The sequence below is a fragment of the Carassius carassius genome, chromosome 21, assembly GCF_963082965.1.
Source record: "Carassius carassius chromosome 21, fCarCar2.1, whole genome shotgun sequence".
In the NCBI taxonomy this organism is placed as follows: Eukaryota; Metazoa; Chordata; class Actinopteri; order Cypriniformes; family Cyprinidae; genus Carassius; species Carassius carassius.
Window position 1 is genome coordinate 15728066 of NC_081775.1, and position 19144 is coordinate 15747209.

General features: G+C 36.2%; 2 protein-coding genes across 3 annotated transcripts in view; both read right to left on the reverse strand.

The window, feature by feature from the left end:
- Positions 1-1365: 1365 nt before the first annotated feature.
- On the reverse strand, positions 1366-17655 carry plcxd3 (phosphatidylinositol-specific phospholipase C, X domain containing 3). Its single transcript, XM_059503467.1, has 3 exons — positions 17417-17655; positions 8023-8731; positions 1366-2829 (listed from the first exon to the last, which is right to left on the reverse strand). The coding sequence occupies exons 1-3, from the start codon at positions 17517-17519 to the stop codon at positions 2673-2675; spliced, it is 969 nt and encodes a 322-aa protein (XP_059359450.1). The 5' UTR covers positions 17520-17655; the 3' UTR covers positions 1366-2672.
- Positions 17656-18833: 1178 nt separating this feature from the next.
- The window catches only part of oxct1a (3-oxoacid CoA transferase 1a), a 45563-nt gene continuing 45252 nt past the window's right edge, over positions 18834-19144 (reverse strand). For both annotated transcript variants that reach the window (XM_059503468.1, XM_059503469.1), the window contains exon 17: positions 18834-19001. In XM_059503468.1, the coding sequence (XP_059359451.1) occupies positions 18966-19001 (36 nt within the window). In that variant the 3' untranslated portion in view covers positions 18834-18965. The remainder of the gene's footprint in view (positions 19002-19144) is intronic.

The window sequence follows — 19144 nt, forward strand, 5'->3', positions numbered from 1 at the left end:
GAAATCAAAATTGAAATGAGCTCATTTTGTGCATAAAATTGTAAACTTTCTCAGTTTAAACATTTGCTATGTTATCTATGTTCTATTGTGAATAAAATATTGGCTCATGTGATTTGAAAGTCTTTTAGTTTTCATTTTATTAAAATTTAAAAAACGTCCCAACTTTTCCGGAATTCGGGTTGTAGTTTGCGTTAGTGTTTAGTTAATTAAACTCTTGTGCACAAATTACATGAGTTTATAATTCTGCCTTACAAATCAATGTCCCTTTACGATTCCGATTTTGCTACATGCTCTAATGCATTTATACTGTATGAAAATATTTTCTGTGCCCATGAAAATATCCTTTCTACGGAGAAAAAAAATAGTAGGCTAAATCGTGTGCACAATTTACTAATTCATTCCCTCAATGTACTTAAACGTGCACACAATTACTATTGCGTTCCCTCGATTTACTATTTTGTTCACTCCATTTATAAAAAAAACACACGATTTGCTTATTCGTTCCTTCGATTTGCTAAATCATGCGCACGATTTAGCAAATCGAGGGTACGCAATAGTAATTAGAGGGAACGCAATAGTAATCATGTGCACGTTTTAGTATAGTGAGGGAACGAATTAGTAAATCGTGCGCAGAATTTTTTTATTTTTTCTTGCATGTCATGTGCGGGGCTCCGTACCTTAGAGTTTATATGAAATTATGCTAAATGTTTGCTGGACGAACAGATTAGTTAATGGCAATTTAAGTCTGCTACAGTTACTACTGGCAGCTCATATAAATACTTGTAATTAATCATAATTAATTGTAATATTTATATACATTTCCCTTGAGCTTAAATTTGCTACACAACTATTTGACTACCAACATTCTTCAAACTATCTTCTTTTGCGCTCAGAAACTCATACAAATTTAGAACAAGTTGACAATATTTATTTTGGGGGGAACTATCCATTTAAGGCTGGTTCACACCAAGAATGATAACTATAAGGACAAGAATATTAGTGTTTACACCAATAGAGGTTAATATTCTGTTTCTTCTAAATATGTGCTGCAATTTTGTCCACTGCCTTAAATACTCAAGGTCTTTAAAGTAAGGTGGATTCTGATTGGCTGCTTTATAGTTATCAGTAATGTTATAATTATTGTCCTTTCTTGTGAACAGACCTTTAGTTGTGCATAAGCAGATCATAAAGATATGTACAAATGAGTTCATATATAATATAACTTTTTTTTCAACTTTTTTTTATATCAGTATTATGAATTTTTAACAAATATTATGCAGAAAACCTGTATTCAATTAACTGAATAGATAAATTGCATTATAATGTATTTTTGAATAAAAAGGGAAAAAAAACACACTTTGTGGCATATATGCAGTATTTACATTTATTGTACACCAGATTTGTCAGAAATGTTTGATTAGGACATATACCCATAGAAAGTTTACATACAATTTCTCGACCTAGACAACTACATGCAATTTTATACTGTACAAAGGCATGATTAATGCTCCAGTTTGGCCATGGGATTGTCACGTTAATAAAAAATGATTTAAACACTTCAATAAACAGACAATGCTGCAAACTTTCTAGTTAGTTTTTCAGTGCCACCTGACTGTAAAAGAGAGAAGGCAGCAGTGTGGGATATTGTTTCATAATGTCATATATTGAACAAATTCAATTACTTGGCATCTGTGTGATTAAAACATTAGCATGGCCATTTACCCAATTAGTCTGGCTAATTAGAAAATGGTGTTATAATAAGTCTGTTCACACCCATTAAGTGAGTCTCTTGAGTATTTGTTTACGTTATGCATGTTTACAATTTAATGCAATTTGTGCATTATTAAGTGATGAATTGTATGGTGGGGGGGGGGTGTTCTGGAACTTCAGTGGCCACTCTTTAACAGTCCACAGTCACAGCAGTGCAAATACAAAGAATATTTATGTTGTTCATGGATATATAAAATAATCTGTTGGAAAAAGTAAAGAATGACTACAAAAATGTAGAAACAAAGCCTCACTTATTAGTGTTGATAACAGCAGAAAGGCAAAAAAGCTGTTACATACAGTTGCAATTTTTGGTTGTGAATACAAACATCTAATAGTTCACTTCTTGACCTCAACTCTTGATGTATGTTCAGCATGACAAATAGTGAGCCAAGTTACAATTCAACAGGTTTACAAGTATTTACAACTCGACAATCATACAAGTTACTATGACCACTAGAAATAAACCAACAATAGATTCAGCATCACATTCACTGTACAAACAATATTTATTCCCATGAAATAAGTTAACGTTACTGTTACTTTGATCAGAAGCAGAATTTGGTCAGAATTTATCAAGGTTTTGAGCAATGTGGATCAGTAACTACCAGTCCACAGACTGAACACAGAGAAACATGGGAAAAGGCCAGTCACCTTTTTTTGCCCAGAAAGAAATGAATTCACCATCTGCCCCTGTTCATCCTCAGACAAAACCTGAAATTATTCCACCTGACCGTGTCTGGTCTCTACTTTCATTCTCATGGTTTCCATTAGCCCTAAAAATGTCAGACGAACACAGCCTCTATGATCCAAAAAATAAATAAAAATCAATAAAACATAAAAATATGGCAAAGAGAGAGGGAGCAAGTAATTGATACCACAAGCGATGTGAGAAATGTGGAGGTTCAGGTGGCGTTCTCTTCCTCATCATCCAGGTAGTAGTTGAGGGTGATAACGGCGCTAATAAATTCCCCCAGCTCCACAAAATCGGCCGTGATGATGTTTACTCCACTTTCCCCAGGTCGCTGTGAGCGGATCCACTGCATCATGCTAGGAAGAGCCCTGAGAAAACATATATACAGGTCGCTAATATACATTAGTTCCCAAACAGAACACAAAATAGATCAGGTTCAAAACATAGTGAGCTGAATTTTTTAGAATTTAATGAATTATGAGTGTGTTTATATTATAATCAGCCTTTCTCTCGCATCGTCTGCCATAATACAGTTCAAGAATACATGCAATCTTACAATGTGGTCAAAATTAGTTATCTTATATGGAAGCACATTTTCTTTGCCACAGAAGGAAAAAAATATCATGCTTTTGCTAAATAATAATAAAGACTTACAAAGTCGAAATTATGAGATACTAAGTCAAAATAAGAACATAGGTCAATTATTTGATAAAAATTTAAATTATGACAAAAAGTCAAAATTATGAAATTAAACATTAATCTTTACACAAAAATTCAATTATGACAAAGTCCATTTTATCATCATTTTAGCTATTCTATAATTATAACTAATTTGTCACTAATTTGTCAAAATTATCTCATAGTTTCAACTTTTTGTTGTTTAAGTTGTAAGTTTCTATTTTAATGTCATAATTGTTTTGTCATCACTTCGACTTTGTCACATAAGAAATCATGCTTAATAGTCCTAATTATAATGCAGAAAATTCAAAGAGATACTAAATCATAATTATGAGTTGAAAAAGTTCAAATTATCTCCATAATTAGGGATAAAAGGTTAAACTGCGACAAGTCAAAACCATGAAATTAAACATTCTTAACATAGTCATAATTATCATCTTTCAATTTTTTGTCATAATTATTATTTATTTAATTTTTTTGTGGCACAGTTATTTACCAAAGTAATATATTTTTTCTTATGTGGCAGAAACAGGGTTTCCTTGTCTTAGTAGGAAGCATGATTCAATTTAATTGATTAGGATACTGTCTAGGCAGGCAGCTCACTACATTTTGGAACAAATATAATATGCATTGTTTGCCGGGTCTGTCTATAAATTGTCTGCAGGTGGTGATGCACCTGAAGTGGCGTCACATCGGCAGACACAGACTCACTCCTGTGAGGACTATGACTCAGGAGTTATCTCATGCTGCTCACTCCCAGATGATGCAAGGGCTAGAAGGCTTTATCAGCTAATAAGACGCCATGCTTGTCAGATTGCAGTGTGCTGGCAGAGGCCGTATCATTTTACTCTCTGTGCCCCACCTCTCCCCTCATATATAATTAATTTGCCATCAGCACAGTTGATGCAAAAAATAACGACACAATCGACCAAATGATCACATTGGCTTTGGCCTGGATAAAATAAACTTAAACATATGATCAAAGTGTGCATTTTCCTAAAAGAAAGTAGAGATTGAATGCTTAAGATGTTGCTACATGCTGAGATGAGACTTCTGAATGAGTCTTCCTGTAACCAGGGTGACTAACGCTGGTGTCAGCTCTGCCCTTTAGCTAATGTACCAGTTACACTAAGCAGAAATAATGTGCTGCTCCTCACCAAATACCCAGGGGGAATTAGCTACGAGTGTGGATAGCATGAAGGTGGGATCATAAGGTGTGATTACAGTTCAGATATGGTTCCACTCTTTTAAATACCTTGACAAAATTATGCTCAGTTCTGTTAACAGAATCAGATAAATTCTGCCGACTATGCATCGGTACCAATAACACCACTACTGAATCTATACTTCTGTTCAATAGTCTGGGGTCAGAAGTTAATACTTGTAATTCAGAAAGAACACAAACTGACAAAAATGACAGTACATTCATGTATAATATTATAAAAGATTTCTATTTTAATTTTTTTAAATGCTGTTCTTTTGAATTTTCTGTTCATCAAAGAATCATGAAAATAATCTATCATGTTAAACAGCACTGATAATTCAACACTGATATTAATAAGAAATTTTTCTTAAGCAGCAAATGAGAATGATTTCTGAAAGATCACATGAAACTAAGGACTGGAGGAACGGCTGCTAAAAAAATCAGCTTTGTCATCACTGGAATAGATTACATTTCATTCACATAGAAAACAATGATTTAAAATTGTAATAACCCTAGTGAAATGAAATATATTTAAAATACATTTATTTCATACTAAGTATAGTTCAAATATTTTAACATATTGCTTGAGACTTACAGACATAAAAAAATAATTAAACTTTATTTGGAATAGTACTTGTGCACAATGCACATTTCTTAATATTAAAGGGTTAGTTCACCCAATAACCAAAATTCTGTCATTAATGACTCACCCTCATGTTGTTCCAAACCAGTTAGACCTCCGTTCAACTTCGGAACACAGTTTAAGATATTTTAGATTTAGTCCGAGAGCTCTCAGTTCCTCCATTGAAACTGTGTGTACGGTATACTGTCCATGTCCAGAAAGGTAATAAAAACATCATCAAAGTAGTTCATGTGACATCAGAGGGTCGAAAATACATTTTGGTCCAAAAATAGCAAAAACTACAACTTTATTCAGCATTGTCTTCTCTTCCAATCTGTTCTGAGATTTCAAAACACTGAAGTGTAGTGATATCCGGTTCACGAACGAATCATTCGATGTAACCGGATCTGGTTGAAGAAGATCCGGTTACATCGAATGATTCATTCGCGAACCAGATATCACTACTAGGGGTGTAACTGTACGTGTATTCGTACCAGACCGTTTTGGTACAGAGCTTTCGGTACGGTGCTTTCTCCGCGTTCAGTGCAAATCTTGCCCTGCAGCTGATTCTAAGGCCGGTGACACACTGGCTGCGTGGCGTGAGCGTGCGTTTCTGCTGCATGTCAGTTGCGTGACGGCTGCTTCGTGTTTTCTGTGTCTTTACACACCAGAATCGTGCCTGATGCGGAGCTGGCGCGCTGCTGCTGTAGGTGACCTAGAGGGAGGCTGCCGACAGACCAGGATCTTGTCTTCACGACAACAATATCTATACTTCATGTTGAGCATAAATATAAAGCCTACTGATAAAGGACACCATCAACAGTATTGACGGCAAAGTAGACTATGTTTGACAGGTGCAATATGCCAGTGTGTCACCGGCCTAAGGTTTTCAAAAGGCATCACGCGAGTGTGAACATCACTACAACTAGGGAAAAAACAATTGTAATTCAAATGCAGCTCCCGTCGGCATTTAAACAGACCTTTGCTCTTAATTCCGATGAGTCCAACGCAATAACGAAATCTGAGCAGGTCTAAAAACTGAAATTGTTGATGCTGGAAAAGTGATATATATATTTTAAATATGAGCAGGCATACAAGCTGGGATTGGTAATGCTGCACTGTAATCATAGTTATTTATTTATATTTTTCATTATATTTTATTATATGATATTGGTTTGAGACTGAGAGTATTTTATTTAGTGGAGAACTTTGCAGCAGTATTTTATTTCTTATTCTTTTTTTATTTTATATATATTTTATTAAAAAGTATTTTTAAAAAGTGTAAACAAATTGTAAAAAAAAGTTTATAGTTATAAACAACCTGCAGTTTAATGTTTGCATTTCTTTCCCTTACTGTACCGAAAATGAACCTAACCGTGACTTTAAAACCGAGGTACGTACCGAACCATGATTTTTGCGTATGGACAGTATACTGTACACACAGTTTCAATGGAGGGACTGGGAGCTCTCGGACTAAATCTAAAATATCTTAAACTGTGTTCCGAAGATGATCGGAGGTCTCACGGGTATGGAACGACATGAGGGTGAGTTATTAATGACATAATTTTGATTATTGGGTGAACTAACTCTTTAAGCCTAAAATGTGTTTTAATGTCACTGTTGATGAGGATTGTATGATCTTTGAATAATACTGGTCTTTAATTGCAAGATATTTAAAGTGTACCTTAAGTATACTTGCAATAGTTCCACTTTAGCAAATATATTTCAGTATATCTTTAGTTGCACTTCAGTACAACTGTCAAACATTTAAAGTGCATTAACACAATTAACAAAATTAGTTTAGCAGACTAATTGGTATATAACTGGTATATATACTGTGTATACCAGTTTAGTACACCAAAATTACAAATGCAGGTTATATTATTAAGTACATACATATGTAAATGTATTTTTAGTATACTTAGCATGAAATTAATCGATTTCAAATACATTTTAGTATAATTATTTTTCACCAGGGAATACATCTGAATGTTACTGGGGGGGTTTTCTGTATTTTTCACAATAATAAATGCAGCTTTGGTGAGCATAAGAGACTTCTTTCAAAAACATTAAGAGATCATACTGATCCCAAACTGCTGAACAGTAGTGTAAAGTGAAAAACATATGTGACAAGTGTAGACTAATTACTGAATGAACCATTTTTAAATGGTTCTTTTATGAATCAAATCCATACAGCATGACTAATGTAGTCAAAATGATTCCCGAACAAATTAGCTGGTTCTTTTTAGTCAATCTGTGATTGTATTTAGGTATCTTGAGACTTCACTGACTGATTGTTCATATGACTATGTGTGGTTAAACATAAGTTTTATGAGTTTTGTGTGTGGGTAGTATTTTATTAAATAAATAAATGCATTAAAATATCTAAAGCTTTTTTCCCCCCAGTATTCAGTAATGCATATTTAACACCAACTTTATTTACTGCATCTATGATAAGAATATGAAGAGTAATTTAAACATCTGGGTAAAAACATCTTTTGCAGGAATTGTTTCCAAATATTTCTTCTTCAGAAATACTAAAAGAATCATTCTTTTAAGAAACCAGAATCACTGAGAGGAATCTAATTATTATATATCTCTATGATTCCAATGCCTAATTGTTATGGCTGTGCTTAGCTGCATGCCCAGTGGCACACTATATATCATGAAAGAATAACAGAAGATCATCCTTTGACAGCCACAGATGCCAATGTATTCCATGCGGGAAGTGGAAAGACCCCCTCTCAGTCATTTGAATGAGCAGAATATTGTTGCACTCTAGAATTAATGCACTGAATATGTTGTTCTGTTGTCCAGAGCCATTTCGAAATCTGCTTTCTGCCAAGAGTTTCATGTTTCAAACCAAGCCTGACTAACCCTGATCAGTGAAGCCCAAGAGACTCTGAGCAACGGCTAATAACTGTAATGAGATTAAATTGGGACTGTAAAAAAATCTGCCTGGCGCTGATTTGAAGATAACAGAGAGTGAAATCTAATGAGTCAACGTGTTCTTTGATGCCACACATTTCACAGAATGGATTTTGTAAGATAGCCTACCTCTCTGTGATGGTCTCCCTCAGACCACTGGTGACACCCTTCATGACGGTGCTTGCTTTGGGAGTGAGAACCACTTGGGAAACAAAAAAGGTGCCCTTGCGTCTCCGATCCTTTACTGAGGCTTGAAGGAACTGAATGAGCTTCTCGGGATCTGTGGTATTGGCCCAAGGAGAAGGCATCATCTGACCAGGCCACAGGAACGGAACCTCAAGAGCCATGGGATTGTGATAGAAGACCAGCACCTGATACTCTTTCTCCCAGAGGTACTTCAGGCTTACCTCTTGAGCAAACACTACTGGACAGAGTCGGTCCCCGAAGATGGTGCGCAGCATCTGGACCAGCTTCTCGTGATGGAGGTTCTGTACACCGTAGAAGTGGTTGAAGTCCAGGAACACGACCTCGCGAGCATGGGAGGCCAGGAAGGTGCTGATCTGCTCCAGGCCTTCACGTACAGTGGCGCTGAACAGGCCGTGTGCAAAGAAGAGCTCGTTGTCGGGGTCTCTGGGTTTGGTGGATATGCGGAGGTCAAAGAAGCGGATGCCTCCCTCCAGCTGGCTGGTGAAGTTCATGGTCTGTGTCGCCAACCACTTCCTCATCAGCTTCTTGGCCACTGTGCCAAACACAGAGACAAAGTTCTGTACGGTCTCAGGCTGTTCCGGCCCAACTGGTGAGGCTTCGTCGATGTAAAAACTAAAAGAGTCGTGGGAACCTGGACGAGAAGATTTCTGAGTTAGTGATATTCATAAAGAGAGAACATTAAAATGATTACAACTGAGTGAACTAATGCAATTTTCTGGCTCATATAAAACATTCTTAAGGGAACTTGTTATAGTATATATAATGCAGAATCACCAATCTTTGTGGAATGATAAAGGCAACATTTACATTGCTTTAGAAGAAATGGCACATAAAAATATAATATAATATAAAATATACCTGCACTCCTATTCAAAAGCAAAGAGAAATTAATACTTTTATTCAGCAAGGATGCATTAAATTAAAGGTGACAGTGAAGACATTTAAATTGTTAGAAATGATTCTATTTCAAATAAATGCTGCTCTTCTGAATTTCTATTCATCAAAGAATCCTGAAAAAATTGTTTTTAAACACTGATAAAAAAAAATATTGTGCAACAATTCTGCATATTAAGAGTATTTATGAAGTATCATGTGACACTGAAGGCTGGAGTAATGGCTGTTAAAAATTCAGTTTTGCATTACAGGAATACATTAAATTAAAAAAATATAGTCAAATAGAATTTTGTATTTATTATTTTATGTTGTAAAAATATTTCACAATATTGCTGGTTGTACTGTATTTCTGATCAATGAGGCCTTGATGACCACAAGACAAAAACTTTTGATAAATATAGTAGTATTTAATAAAATATTTATTCTGTGGATCAATGAAGTGATTTAGTTTATATATTACTATATTAACTATCATATAGCAAAAAATTGTAGAGACCAGCTTTTTGACAGAATATTCTGACTGGCATGTCCACGAAAATATTTCGTTTTGGCTCCTTTCTGGTAAAGTTATTGAATTTTCCTGCTTTATGGACTTCACAGACATGCACATTGCACAAGTCTACAAATGCACTTCACATGTGTCATTTTGGGACAAGGCCATCTGCTCTAAAATGATGAGCACAATGATTTTAAGGTGACTTTCTCTGAGAAAGGCTCAAATCTAAAACTGTCTGACAATCTGCATACTTTTGTACAGCAGGAATCTAAGAATACATATAATGGCTCTTGTAACAGTTAAATTGAATAATGCAATAGCCAACACTTGCATCCAGACTGCAGTAGAAGAAAAAGCGTTGCCAGGGCCTAAAGGACAATAACGTGGAGTTCACAAGCACGCTTTCAGTGTAAATACAGAGCAAAGCCAGGTGCTATGTTTGATCTCCAAAAATCAAAACAACTATTTAAATAGACGCATTGCTAATGCAATTAAATGAAAGCATTAAGCAGTCTATATCCTGTGCATGTGAGAGAGACTCTCCGAATATTATTTTTGATGAATAAACAATGCAGCTCTGCATCTGAAGGCAGCATCAACATTCACCATGAGAAAGGGCCATTAGGCAAACAGCTGTCTGCTCGCCAAAGACATCTCCGCAATCACCACAACAACAAAACCAGTCTAAATGATGGAAGCAATAGATGCTGCTTTTAACCAGCCAAGGAGAAAGAAAGAAAGAAAGAAAGAAAGAAAGAAAGAAAGAAAGAAAGAAAGAAAGAATTGCAACTCTCAGAGATTTGCTACAGTTTTCCCAGACAATCTGTCTCTATTATTACAATAATGTGTGTCATATATCTAATGAATGTTCATTAAACAGATCAGCCTGGAAATATACAGATTTTGTTGCTGTTACTTCTTGTGTCAAATTCAGATTAATGAGTAAAAGTATGTCACATTTTCCTCCTTGACATAGGTAATGCCTTCTGGTATGTGGACATGGAGGGAAGTCTCAGCTAACACAATTTCCATCTACATCTCATTAAATCAGAGACTGTGAAGGGAAATAAGATATGAGCATAACCGTAAATACGTTTTTATGAAACCAGCACTATACATTACTATTTAAACATGTTTATTCTCATCCTCTTTTTTTACATTTACAAAAACTAATTGAAAGCAACTTGTCTTTTCTCATTAAGGTGTTGTGAAAAACTTAAAGACAATGGAAGCTGTATTCAGAAGAAAATCATGTGAAATACAACAGGCCTAAACAACTACAGCTCCATGAGGACCCAGTGCATTTATTCGGCATTCTGATAGCTCCTCATCTAAATCCAAAAGAGTATCTTCTTGTTATGAGATCCCTGCTTTGAGATGCACTGAGCTGATATTAGGAATGTTTGAGGAAAATTATTTCTGGGAAAATGGACCATTTAACAAAATGAAAGCGACTGATTGCGCTCATATTTCACCTCTGAACCTCTGAGAGGAGGCACATTAGAGTGGATTAAAGACTCATTTTTGTTTTTGAAACATGCAATTCAGAGATGATTAGTGAAACAATACATTTTGCTGTGCAGAGAAGTCAAAGACCTGTCTACATAAAATGAATAAAAAGCTAATTATATTACAACACAAACCAAAAATATATACACAAAACACCTTTCCACGGCTTAGCTGAACAAATCTAGATGAGAAAGTGCTGCAGTGTTTTCATCTTAAGACTTTATCTTCTGATATAATGTGATTTTTTTCCATGGATATGGTGAATAAGAGCTAGCATGAATTATTTTCCAATGTGATCTGTCAAAATCTCCCTGGGTTACCTGTCCAACATCACATAATGCAGCTCAGAGACATACTGGTCATACTAAAAGACAAACCAGCTGCAGCAAAGCATTCAGGATATTCTATTCAAGGGTTTACTGTGAACCCTTAGGCTGCTGTGTGATGATGTAACTACTCACAAAAGATTGACATGTCACTGTCAACCTCAGTACAGCAGGAAAAAAAGTCATCATTACAGGAAAAAGTGAATCTTTTCCCCATGGTGACTGTGCAATTTCATGTCTGGTCACTTAATCTTTTCCATTTATCTTGTTTATTGAGACATGGCAGGCTAAATATCCTCTCTTTTAGGTCTAAAGTGCAGGATTAATGGATGAACAATTGGATGGATGGCCAGATTTAAAGATGAATCAGACAAGAGCAAACGGTGCCTTCGAGGTTTGAATCCATTACGATTTTTCATGCCTCTAGTACAACTTTAAGCAATTGAGATCATTTTGTATGTGCGCATGTTGCTGCGTGTGTGTGAGATCTGTCAGGAAATAAAGAAATAATTCCTACACTTCACCGCAGGAAACATTTTGGGCAGGCATTTTTGACATCAAAGCAATGCAATGCTCTACTATGAAGAAAAATGAGTGGAGAAGAGTAAAATGGGTAATTAAAAAACTTATTTTCAGAGAACAATTATCTGCAACAAAGATGTGCCTTGAGTTGGATTATTTTTTTGGTCTTCGATCGAGCATGTACAATCAGTCCAAGTGCTTAGCCAATAATCGGCCATGGATGCCATTCATGGACAGGAAAAGACTTGGCCAGCAGATGAGTTTCTAATGACACTCTCCTGATGCCTCAAGGTCAAACGTCTAGACCAGACAAGATCACTTCTAACATACCACTGCAGTGAGATTACGAAGCCTCTGTAAAGCTCATCAACAAAAAGCTCTGGTTAGTGGCGTAATACTACTTATTCTTCATTGGTGAATAGGTGGGATTACATATGCTACCATGTATGAAAAATGGGGCAAGATAACTCCAGCTTTGCACTGCAAACATCTTTACAGTTCATACAAAATGTTTAGCAATATATTATATTATTATCATGTGACACTGAAAACCGAAAAATCACAGGAATATGTTTTAAGTAAACATGAAAAATTCTTACAACTCATATAATGTTGCTTTAAATCAGCAAAATCTGCCATGTTTAATACATAGCAGAAAATAGAGTGTTTACATTTGTATGGCATAATAAATGAAAAATGCACAACACTCAACAACCCACAGATTTTTCAGTTTCTACAGTGTCTGTCATTGGCTGCCACTCAAAAGCTGATTACATACTAAATATGATTAAGGGGCAGAGACACATTCCCTTATGAGAGCTGTAGCGTGAATATCAATTATGGCTCTCCATAAAACCTAATAAGCCCTGGTTCCATTCAACTGCAACACCCTGCGTACATTCAAAGCACAGGTGTCTGATAAAGCAGCAGTGGCCTGCTTATTCTGTAGGCTTGTCACTTTAGCACAGGTGCCCTTAGCACTGACACAATTCCTCTGCAGGTTACAACGGTGACTTTAACGGGGTGATGACCTCATCAAGCCAGCCATCCATCAGAGCACAGTAGTATAAGAGCCACACAAAAGACTTCCTCTGCAAAAAAAAAAGGCATTTTTTAAGACGCTTAGCAGAGGCACGCAGGTTTTTTATGTACATAAACACTGTTCAGTGTCCACAACAAAGGAATAAATGTATCCCTTGATGACAAAGATCCCCCTGGCACATACACTCTGAGGGTAGAACATAGAATATCTATTCAGTTCAGTAATGGTACACTGTATGTCTGCCCCCCGGGGACTTGTATGCCAATAGAAGAATGTTTTAGCAAGTGCGTATGTGGAGGATGATTAGCCGACCTCCAAAAAACTGCCAATACTGATGCTGCAAGTAAACAATGTTGAGTTGCAACAGGAAGATCAGTCAAATCTTTAATCTTAGAGAGAGGTTTGAGAGGCTATAATGATTTCTTGAGCCTCTTAATTTAGAATGACTATAAAAAGAGTTCCGATAGAGGAAATAAAAGACACACCAGATTCTCTTAGCACAAACATTGACCTTCACGCAGCAGGAGGAGGCAGAGCCAGTTTTTGAGTGGCAGTGATTAAAAATATCAGGGCCTATAATACATCCACATACTGACTTTGATGACGTTTAAAGCAGATGGCTTTCTAATATCGTTGTATAGGAAGGAATTGCTATTAGAAATTATCACAAGTTTAAGCGTTGCTTATATGATGTATTCCCAAGAAAATGTAGAGTAAGATTTGATTTCACCCTAAAATTGATTGGATTGTGAAAAGTGAATGTTACATACCAGAATGGAGGCAGGTCAAAAGCAAGTTTTAGACTGCATTAGTCGGGTTCTGGAAGTAAAAATCACATTCATTTTCTCTGTAGAGGAATTTGATTTTAATCATAACTTGTGAAGACAGACCTACTGTGAACTACGAGGTTGTTAAAGGTATGCGTTTGTTGAAGCCATCAAAAACAGATTTTAAATAATCACATTAAACAGTTGAATTCCTGGTGAAAAACTGCATTATCCATGATTCTGCACATACATCTCCACCAAACAGAGACTCATGGCAAGCAAATCGCACCAAAAGAATTCTGCCCACTTCCAGGAAGCACCCCAAATGATAGAGTTTATTTCCCTATACTCTCAAACTGTGTTTATAATATTCATATTTTGCAATAAACAAATTCTACTGTTTCAATACAATCTTTAAATCAATAGTTATAATTCTCAATTGTTTTTGAATTCAATTATTTCATTCGTTATGCTTCTTGGGTAGTTTGTTCCTTGATTAAAGCTGTTATGTGCAGTCTTGGATCTTTGTCTTTTTATCCAATTGTACATTCTTTCTATGCTTAATATACGAAATTGTATCATTATTATTTACTGTGTAGCTGGTTGGTTTGGTTTATGGCTTTAATAAAGTTTTTTTTTTCATGGGAATAACATTGAAATAACACTGAAATGCACTGAAATAACACCAGCAGCACAACCCAGAAAAGGAACATTCATTAAGTAAACAGATTGATTGTGGTTTCATGGTGTCTTTAATATAGACTTACAAAGGAAAACAAAGTGCATTATGCAAGTTTTGAAAAAAAAAAAAAAACTAAAATAGAATTTTTTGGGAGAATCATGCAGACCTCCAGCAGCCTGACAATATGACAGCATGAGAGCAAAAGTGCCTCAGGCTGAAATTAAGCATTCCTGAAATATGCATGAGACAAAGGCGAAAGATCAATGATTATGTTTTTGGAATTGATCTTGAGGAGCTAAAATGACCACTGCTTTCTCTAATTATATCAGTGTACATTTAAACTGAAAAACGCACTTTATTACCAGTGGCTTAAGCAAAATCAGACTTGACTAACATAGGGTCAAAATAGATGAATGAATGGATGTACAAAACCTCTCACTGTTGCAGATGATAAACGCATTTCTACAATAATTGGATGGATGGATGGAAACAAGGATAGATGGATAGACAGATGTATACTTTTTCATACAGTGTCAGTTGTATACGAGCCCCTGGGCAAGATGCTTACATTTTAATGGATAATTTATGGTTGTCTTTAAGAGTTAATGTTAACAGCACATGGTAAGACAAACTCAAAAGCTCACAGATTTGCAAGATATCTGTGTGGGAGTGGTACGTGTTCAGAATTCTTACCGAAGCCTTCACTCGTTTAGAGCTTTTTGATAAACAGCTGCTACACTACAACTTTCCATCACCCACCCACAGCCTCGCCGACAACACTGTTTTTACAAAAGTTTTACAAAAGAGTGATGATGGCAATGGGTCAAGTTGTCCTTAAGTAGGCTACTGCTTGTATACTACTGCTGGAATGATGAATCCTGCACAGACCAGTGTCAGTGGCATTGTGATCTTCTCCACTAGATCTGTCCATAAAAATCATGCTATTTAGTTTGCATTTATATTGTATCTTGAAACCAGAGCACTTACTGTATGGTACGATCAAGAAATCAGAATCTATAATTGATGATTTGGAGGTGGCAGGGCAGTTAATTGATCCCTGTGGCTCAGGGTCGAAATCAGTGACAGAGACGTTAATCAGGAGTTTTAATCAGAGCTGTCCAGGGCTGATTGCTTCAGCCTTTGGTGCAGTTCAACTACCCAAACTCCACTATAAAAAAACACTAAACCTCTTACTTTCAGAACCATCCTGAACTATGCATGCCATAAAAAGCCATTTAAAAGCATTAGATAAAAACAGTGCTTTTCGGATTTGAAATAATAATAACGTAATCCTGAGTCATCTTGTTTTATATTTGTTCATACATTAACCTGGGTAAGTAATTAAGGGGTAAGTAGGGGAAGTCGTGGCCTAATGGTTAGAGAGTCGGACTCCCAATCGAAAGGTTGTGAGTTCGAGTCCTGGGCCGGCAGGAATTGTGGGTGGGGGGAGTGCATGTACAGTTCTCTCTCCACCTTCAATACCACGACTTAGGTGCCCTTGAGCAAGGCATTGAACCCCCAACTGCTCCCCGGGCGCCGCAGCATAAATGGCTGCCCACTGCTCCGGGTGTGTGCTCACAGTGTGTGTGTGTGTTCACTGCTCTGTGTGTGTGCATTTTGGATGGGTTAAATGCAGAGCACAAATTCTGGGTATGGGTCACCATACTTGGCTGAATGTCACTTCACACTTTAATTCATGTGTATTTATTTGGCATTATAGTTTGGGGATAAAAAGAACCATGCTCTCTTATAAAAGCTGTACTACCCTCCTGAAATGTTGCTTAACCCTAGGTTTACCCAGGATTAAGCATAGAGTGAAGCCTTCCTGAAAGTTTAAAGGATCAGTTCACCTAAAAATGGAAATTTGCTGAAAATTTACTAACCCTTGTGGATTATTTTGATGTTTTTTTATCAGCCGGTTGGACTCTTGTTCTAATCTAACGGAACCCATTTACTGCAGAAGATCCATTGGTGATCAAGTAATGCTAGATTCTCCAAATATATTCAAATGAAGAAAAAAGCTCATCCACATCTTAATAAATTTTTAGATTTCTTGTTTGTTTTTTGTTTGTTTTTTTCGGGGAGAGTATTAGTCCTTTAAACAGATTCCTACAAGTAATGAGCACTCAATCACTGATTGCATTCATCTTAACAGAATTGACACATTTACAAAAAGTGATGAATCATTATTCCTTGTACACCAAGAACATGCAATGTCTGTATGCAAATACAGTCTTGAACCCTCTGATTCTAACAAGGTTTTTTATTTATTATTATTTTATTTTTTACAAATAAAGGTTTCTACAATGGGGTTTTGCAGCAAAGGCATAGAAGAATCATACTGGGTTCCTCAAATAAACGAATTAATGGTTCTTAAGAGTTCTTGTGAAGAACACTTTCCACTGGGAATGTTCCATGGGCTATATAGATTACAGGTTCTTTATAGAACCACGGATAGCGGCAATATATGTTTAAAGGTGTGTGTGGGGGGGTTGCTATTGTGTAAACTATTACTTGTGAATTAGGTGTTTAGGGTTTTTGTGAATATTGAGAATATGTATAGGGTAAGGTTAAAAAGTAACAAAGCAATTATTCTTCACTTCGCTGGTATTTATATTTTTCTTTTACTCCTCATCCAACTACATTGTGGTTCCAAATATAATCTCAGTGTTATTTCGTAATATCATATCTGGTCAAGGCTGTGTATGTCTCTTAATCCATCGCATAGACGGATTTCGAGACCTTAGCAACAAGTGTCCTATTTAATTTCTGTCACACGTCTTAACATTATTAGAAACTCGCTAGATTGGAGCAATATTAATGTCGACATCCTATTACTCACACAACTGCTTATGTCACAGGCAGAATTAACCCATTTTATCTAGGCTACGTTTGGGTGACCTCTCAACGCAATGTGCGTTTTGAACAAGAGTTGATTAAAATAGTACTAAAAAACTTTTTTTGAGACTGTCAGTTAAGTCATTAATGACCACAATCATATATATATATAATTTGCAGCAGTTTCTCACTGTCCACAGGTAGTCCAATACGAACATTAAAAGGCAAAATAATTCTTACCTGGTATGGCGAGGTTGGTAAGAGGAATACTGTGCAAGGTGTCCGGTAAACTTGACATCCAGTCCGCATAACGGAGTTCGCTCTTCCCCTGAGATGATGCCATGCCGTCGGTTCTGTGGTGCTCGGTGTCGGTGCTTCGCTCTAAGTGCTCTAGTATTCAGCGCCCGCGCTCGCGTGAGTTCACAGCGCGAGCATCACCACACCCCCGAGACGGCGCTCGCCGCTCCTACTTCACATTTCCCCCTGCCTTCTGGTTGCAAAGAAAATGTCTAAATTATTCCCTCCCGTGTGTGTTCTTGGTGTGGGCGCAACTATAGACTAAAGAGCGCGCGGATTTATTAAATCCATTTGATGTTATTGAACAATTACTGCGTGCAGGGGAACGGGGCGGACAAATTCTGGATTCGTGCATCATACACATTCAACCTTTCACACTGGATATTATTATTATTATTATGTAATTTTATAAGTCTGAATTGTGAACAAACGGTTGTGCAACAAGTGTAAACAGATGCATCAAAAATGACAAAACAACAGGCTTAAATGGCTGAGCTTCCATAAATATTCTCAAAGAATATGATAACACTGTACAAATATCTTCATTAGTCTGAATTGTGAAGTGGCGTTAAGAACAAACGGTTGTGCAACAAGTGTAAACAGATGCATCACAAATGACAAAACAACAGGCTTACATTACAGAGCTTCCAAAAATATTCTCAAAGAATTTGATAACACAGTACAAATAACCAATTAAAAGGGGATCTTAGTCAGAATGACACCATTCACTTTCATAGGCTGTATAAAGAAAATATACGGTCTCTTAACATTCAGCATTACATCACCTTTTGTGTTCCACTTACAAAATTCAGTCACACAGCTTGAATAAAATGTGACCCTGGACCACAGAACCAGTCGTAAGTAGCACAGGTATATTTGTAGCAATAGCCAGCAATACATTGTATGGCAAAAAATGATTGATTTTTCTTTTATGTGAAAAAAAATGGATATTAGGATATTAAGTAAAAATGGAGACATTTAGTACAATTCTTACCGAAAAAACATAAAAACTATTTTTTTTTCATAATAAGCACTGCTAAGGACTTAATTTGGACAACAAGGTGATTTTCTTAATATTTTGATTTCTTTTGCACCCTCAGATTCCAGATACAGATAAAGTTGAATTAGATGGGCAAATGGAAAATCTAAATATGAAATGACTGACTGTTCTTTTTAAAATAAACACAATACTTTCTGTTTAACCTATTGACAATATTTTCCATTCAACACCTATCGACATTCTAACATTTGAATTTGCATTTGAATAAACTGATATTGATAAGCTAAAACAACCATTCAGGCAATTGCACATTCATGGAAATCACTGAAACAGATGAAGATACTGTGACGCCCTTGTTGGATATTTGTTGTTTTGAACATGCTTCAGTGACATTTCCTCAGTTGAAGCCCTAAAAGGATTTGCATGGGGGATTTAACAAGTGTGTGGTTTCCATCAGATGTCTAAACAGCCTTAAGCATTTTTCTAAAACCATTAAATCTGCTGCATTGGTTTCAAGTTAGGAGAGACCTGTAAGGAAAAAAAACAAACAACAACAGGAAAATAAGCAGACGTCAAAATTATGACCTTGTATTCTAGCTAATGCCGTTAGTTTTCATTCAAGCAAGTATTAGAGGGTTTTGTCTGTTGTAAAATGCCATAGTGGGCTATAT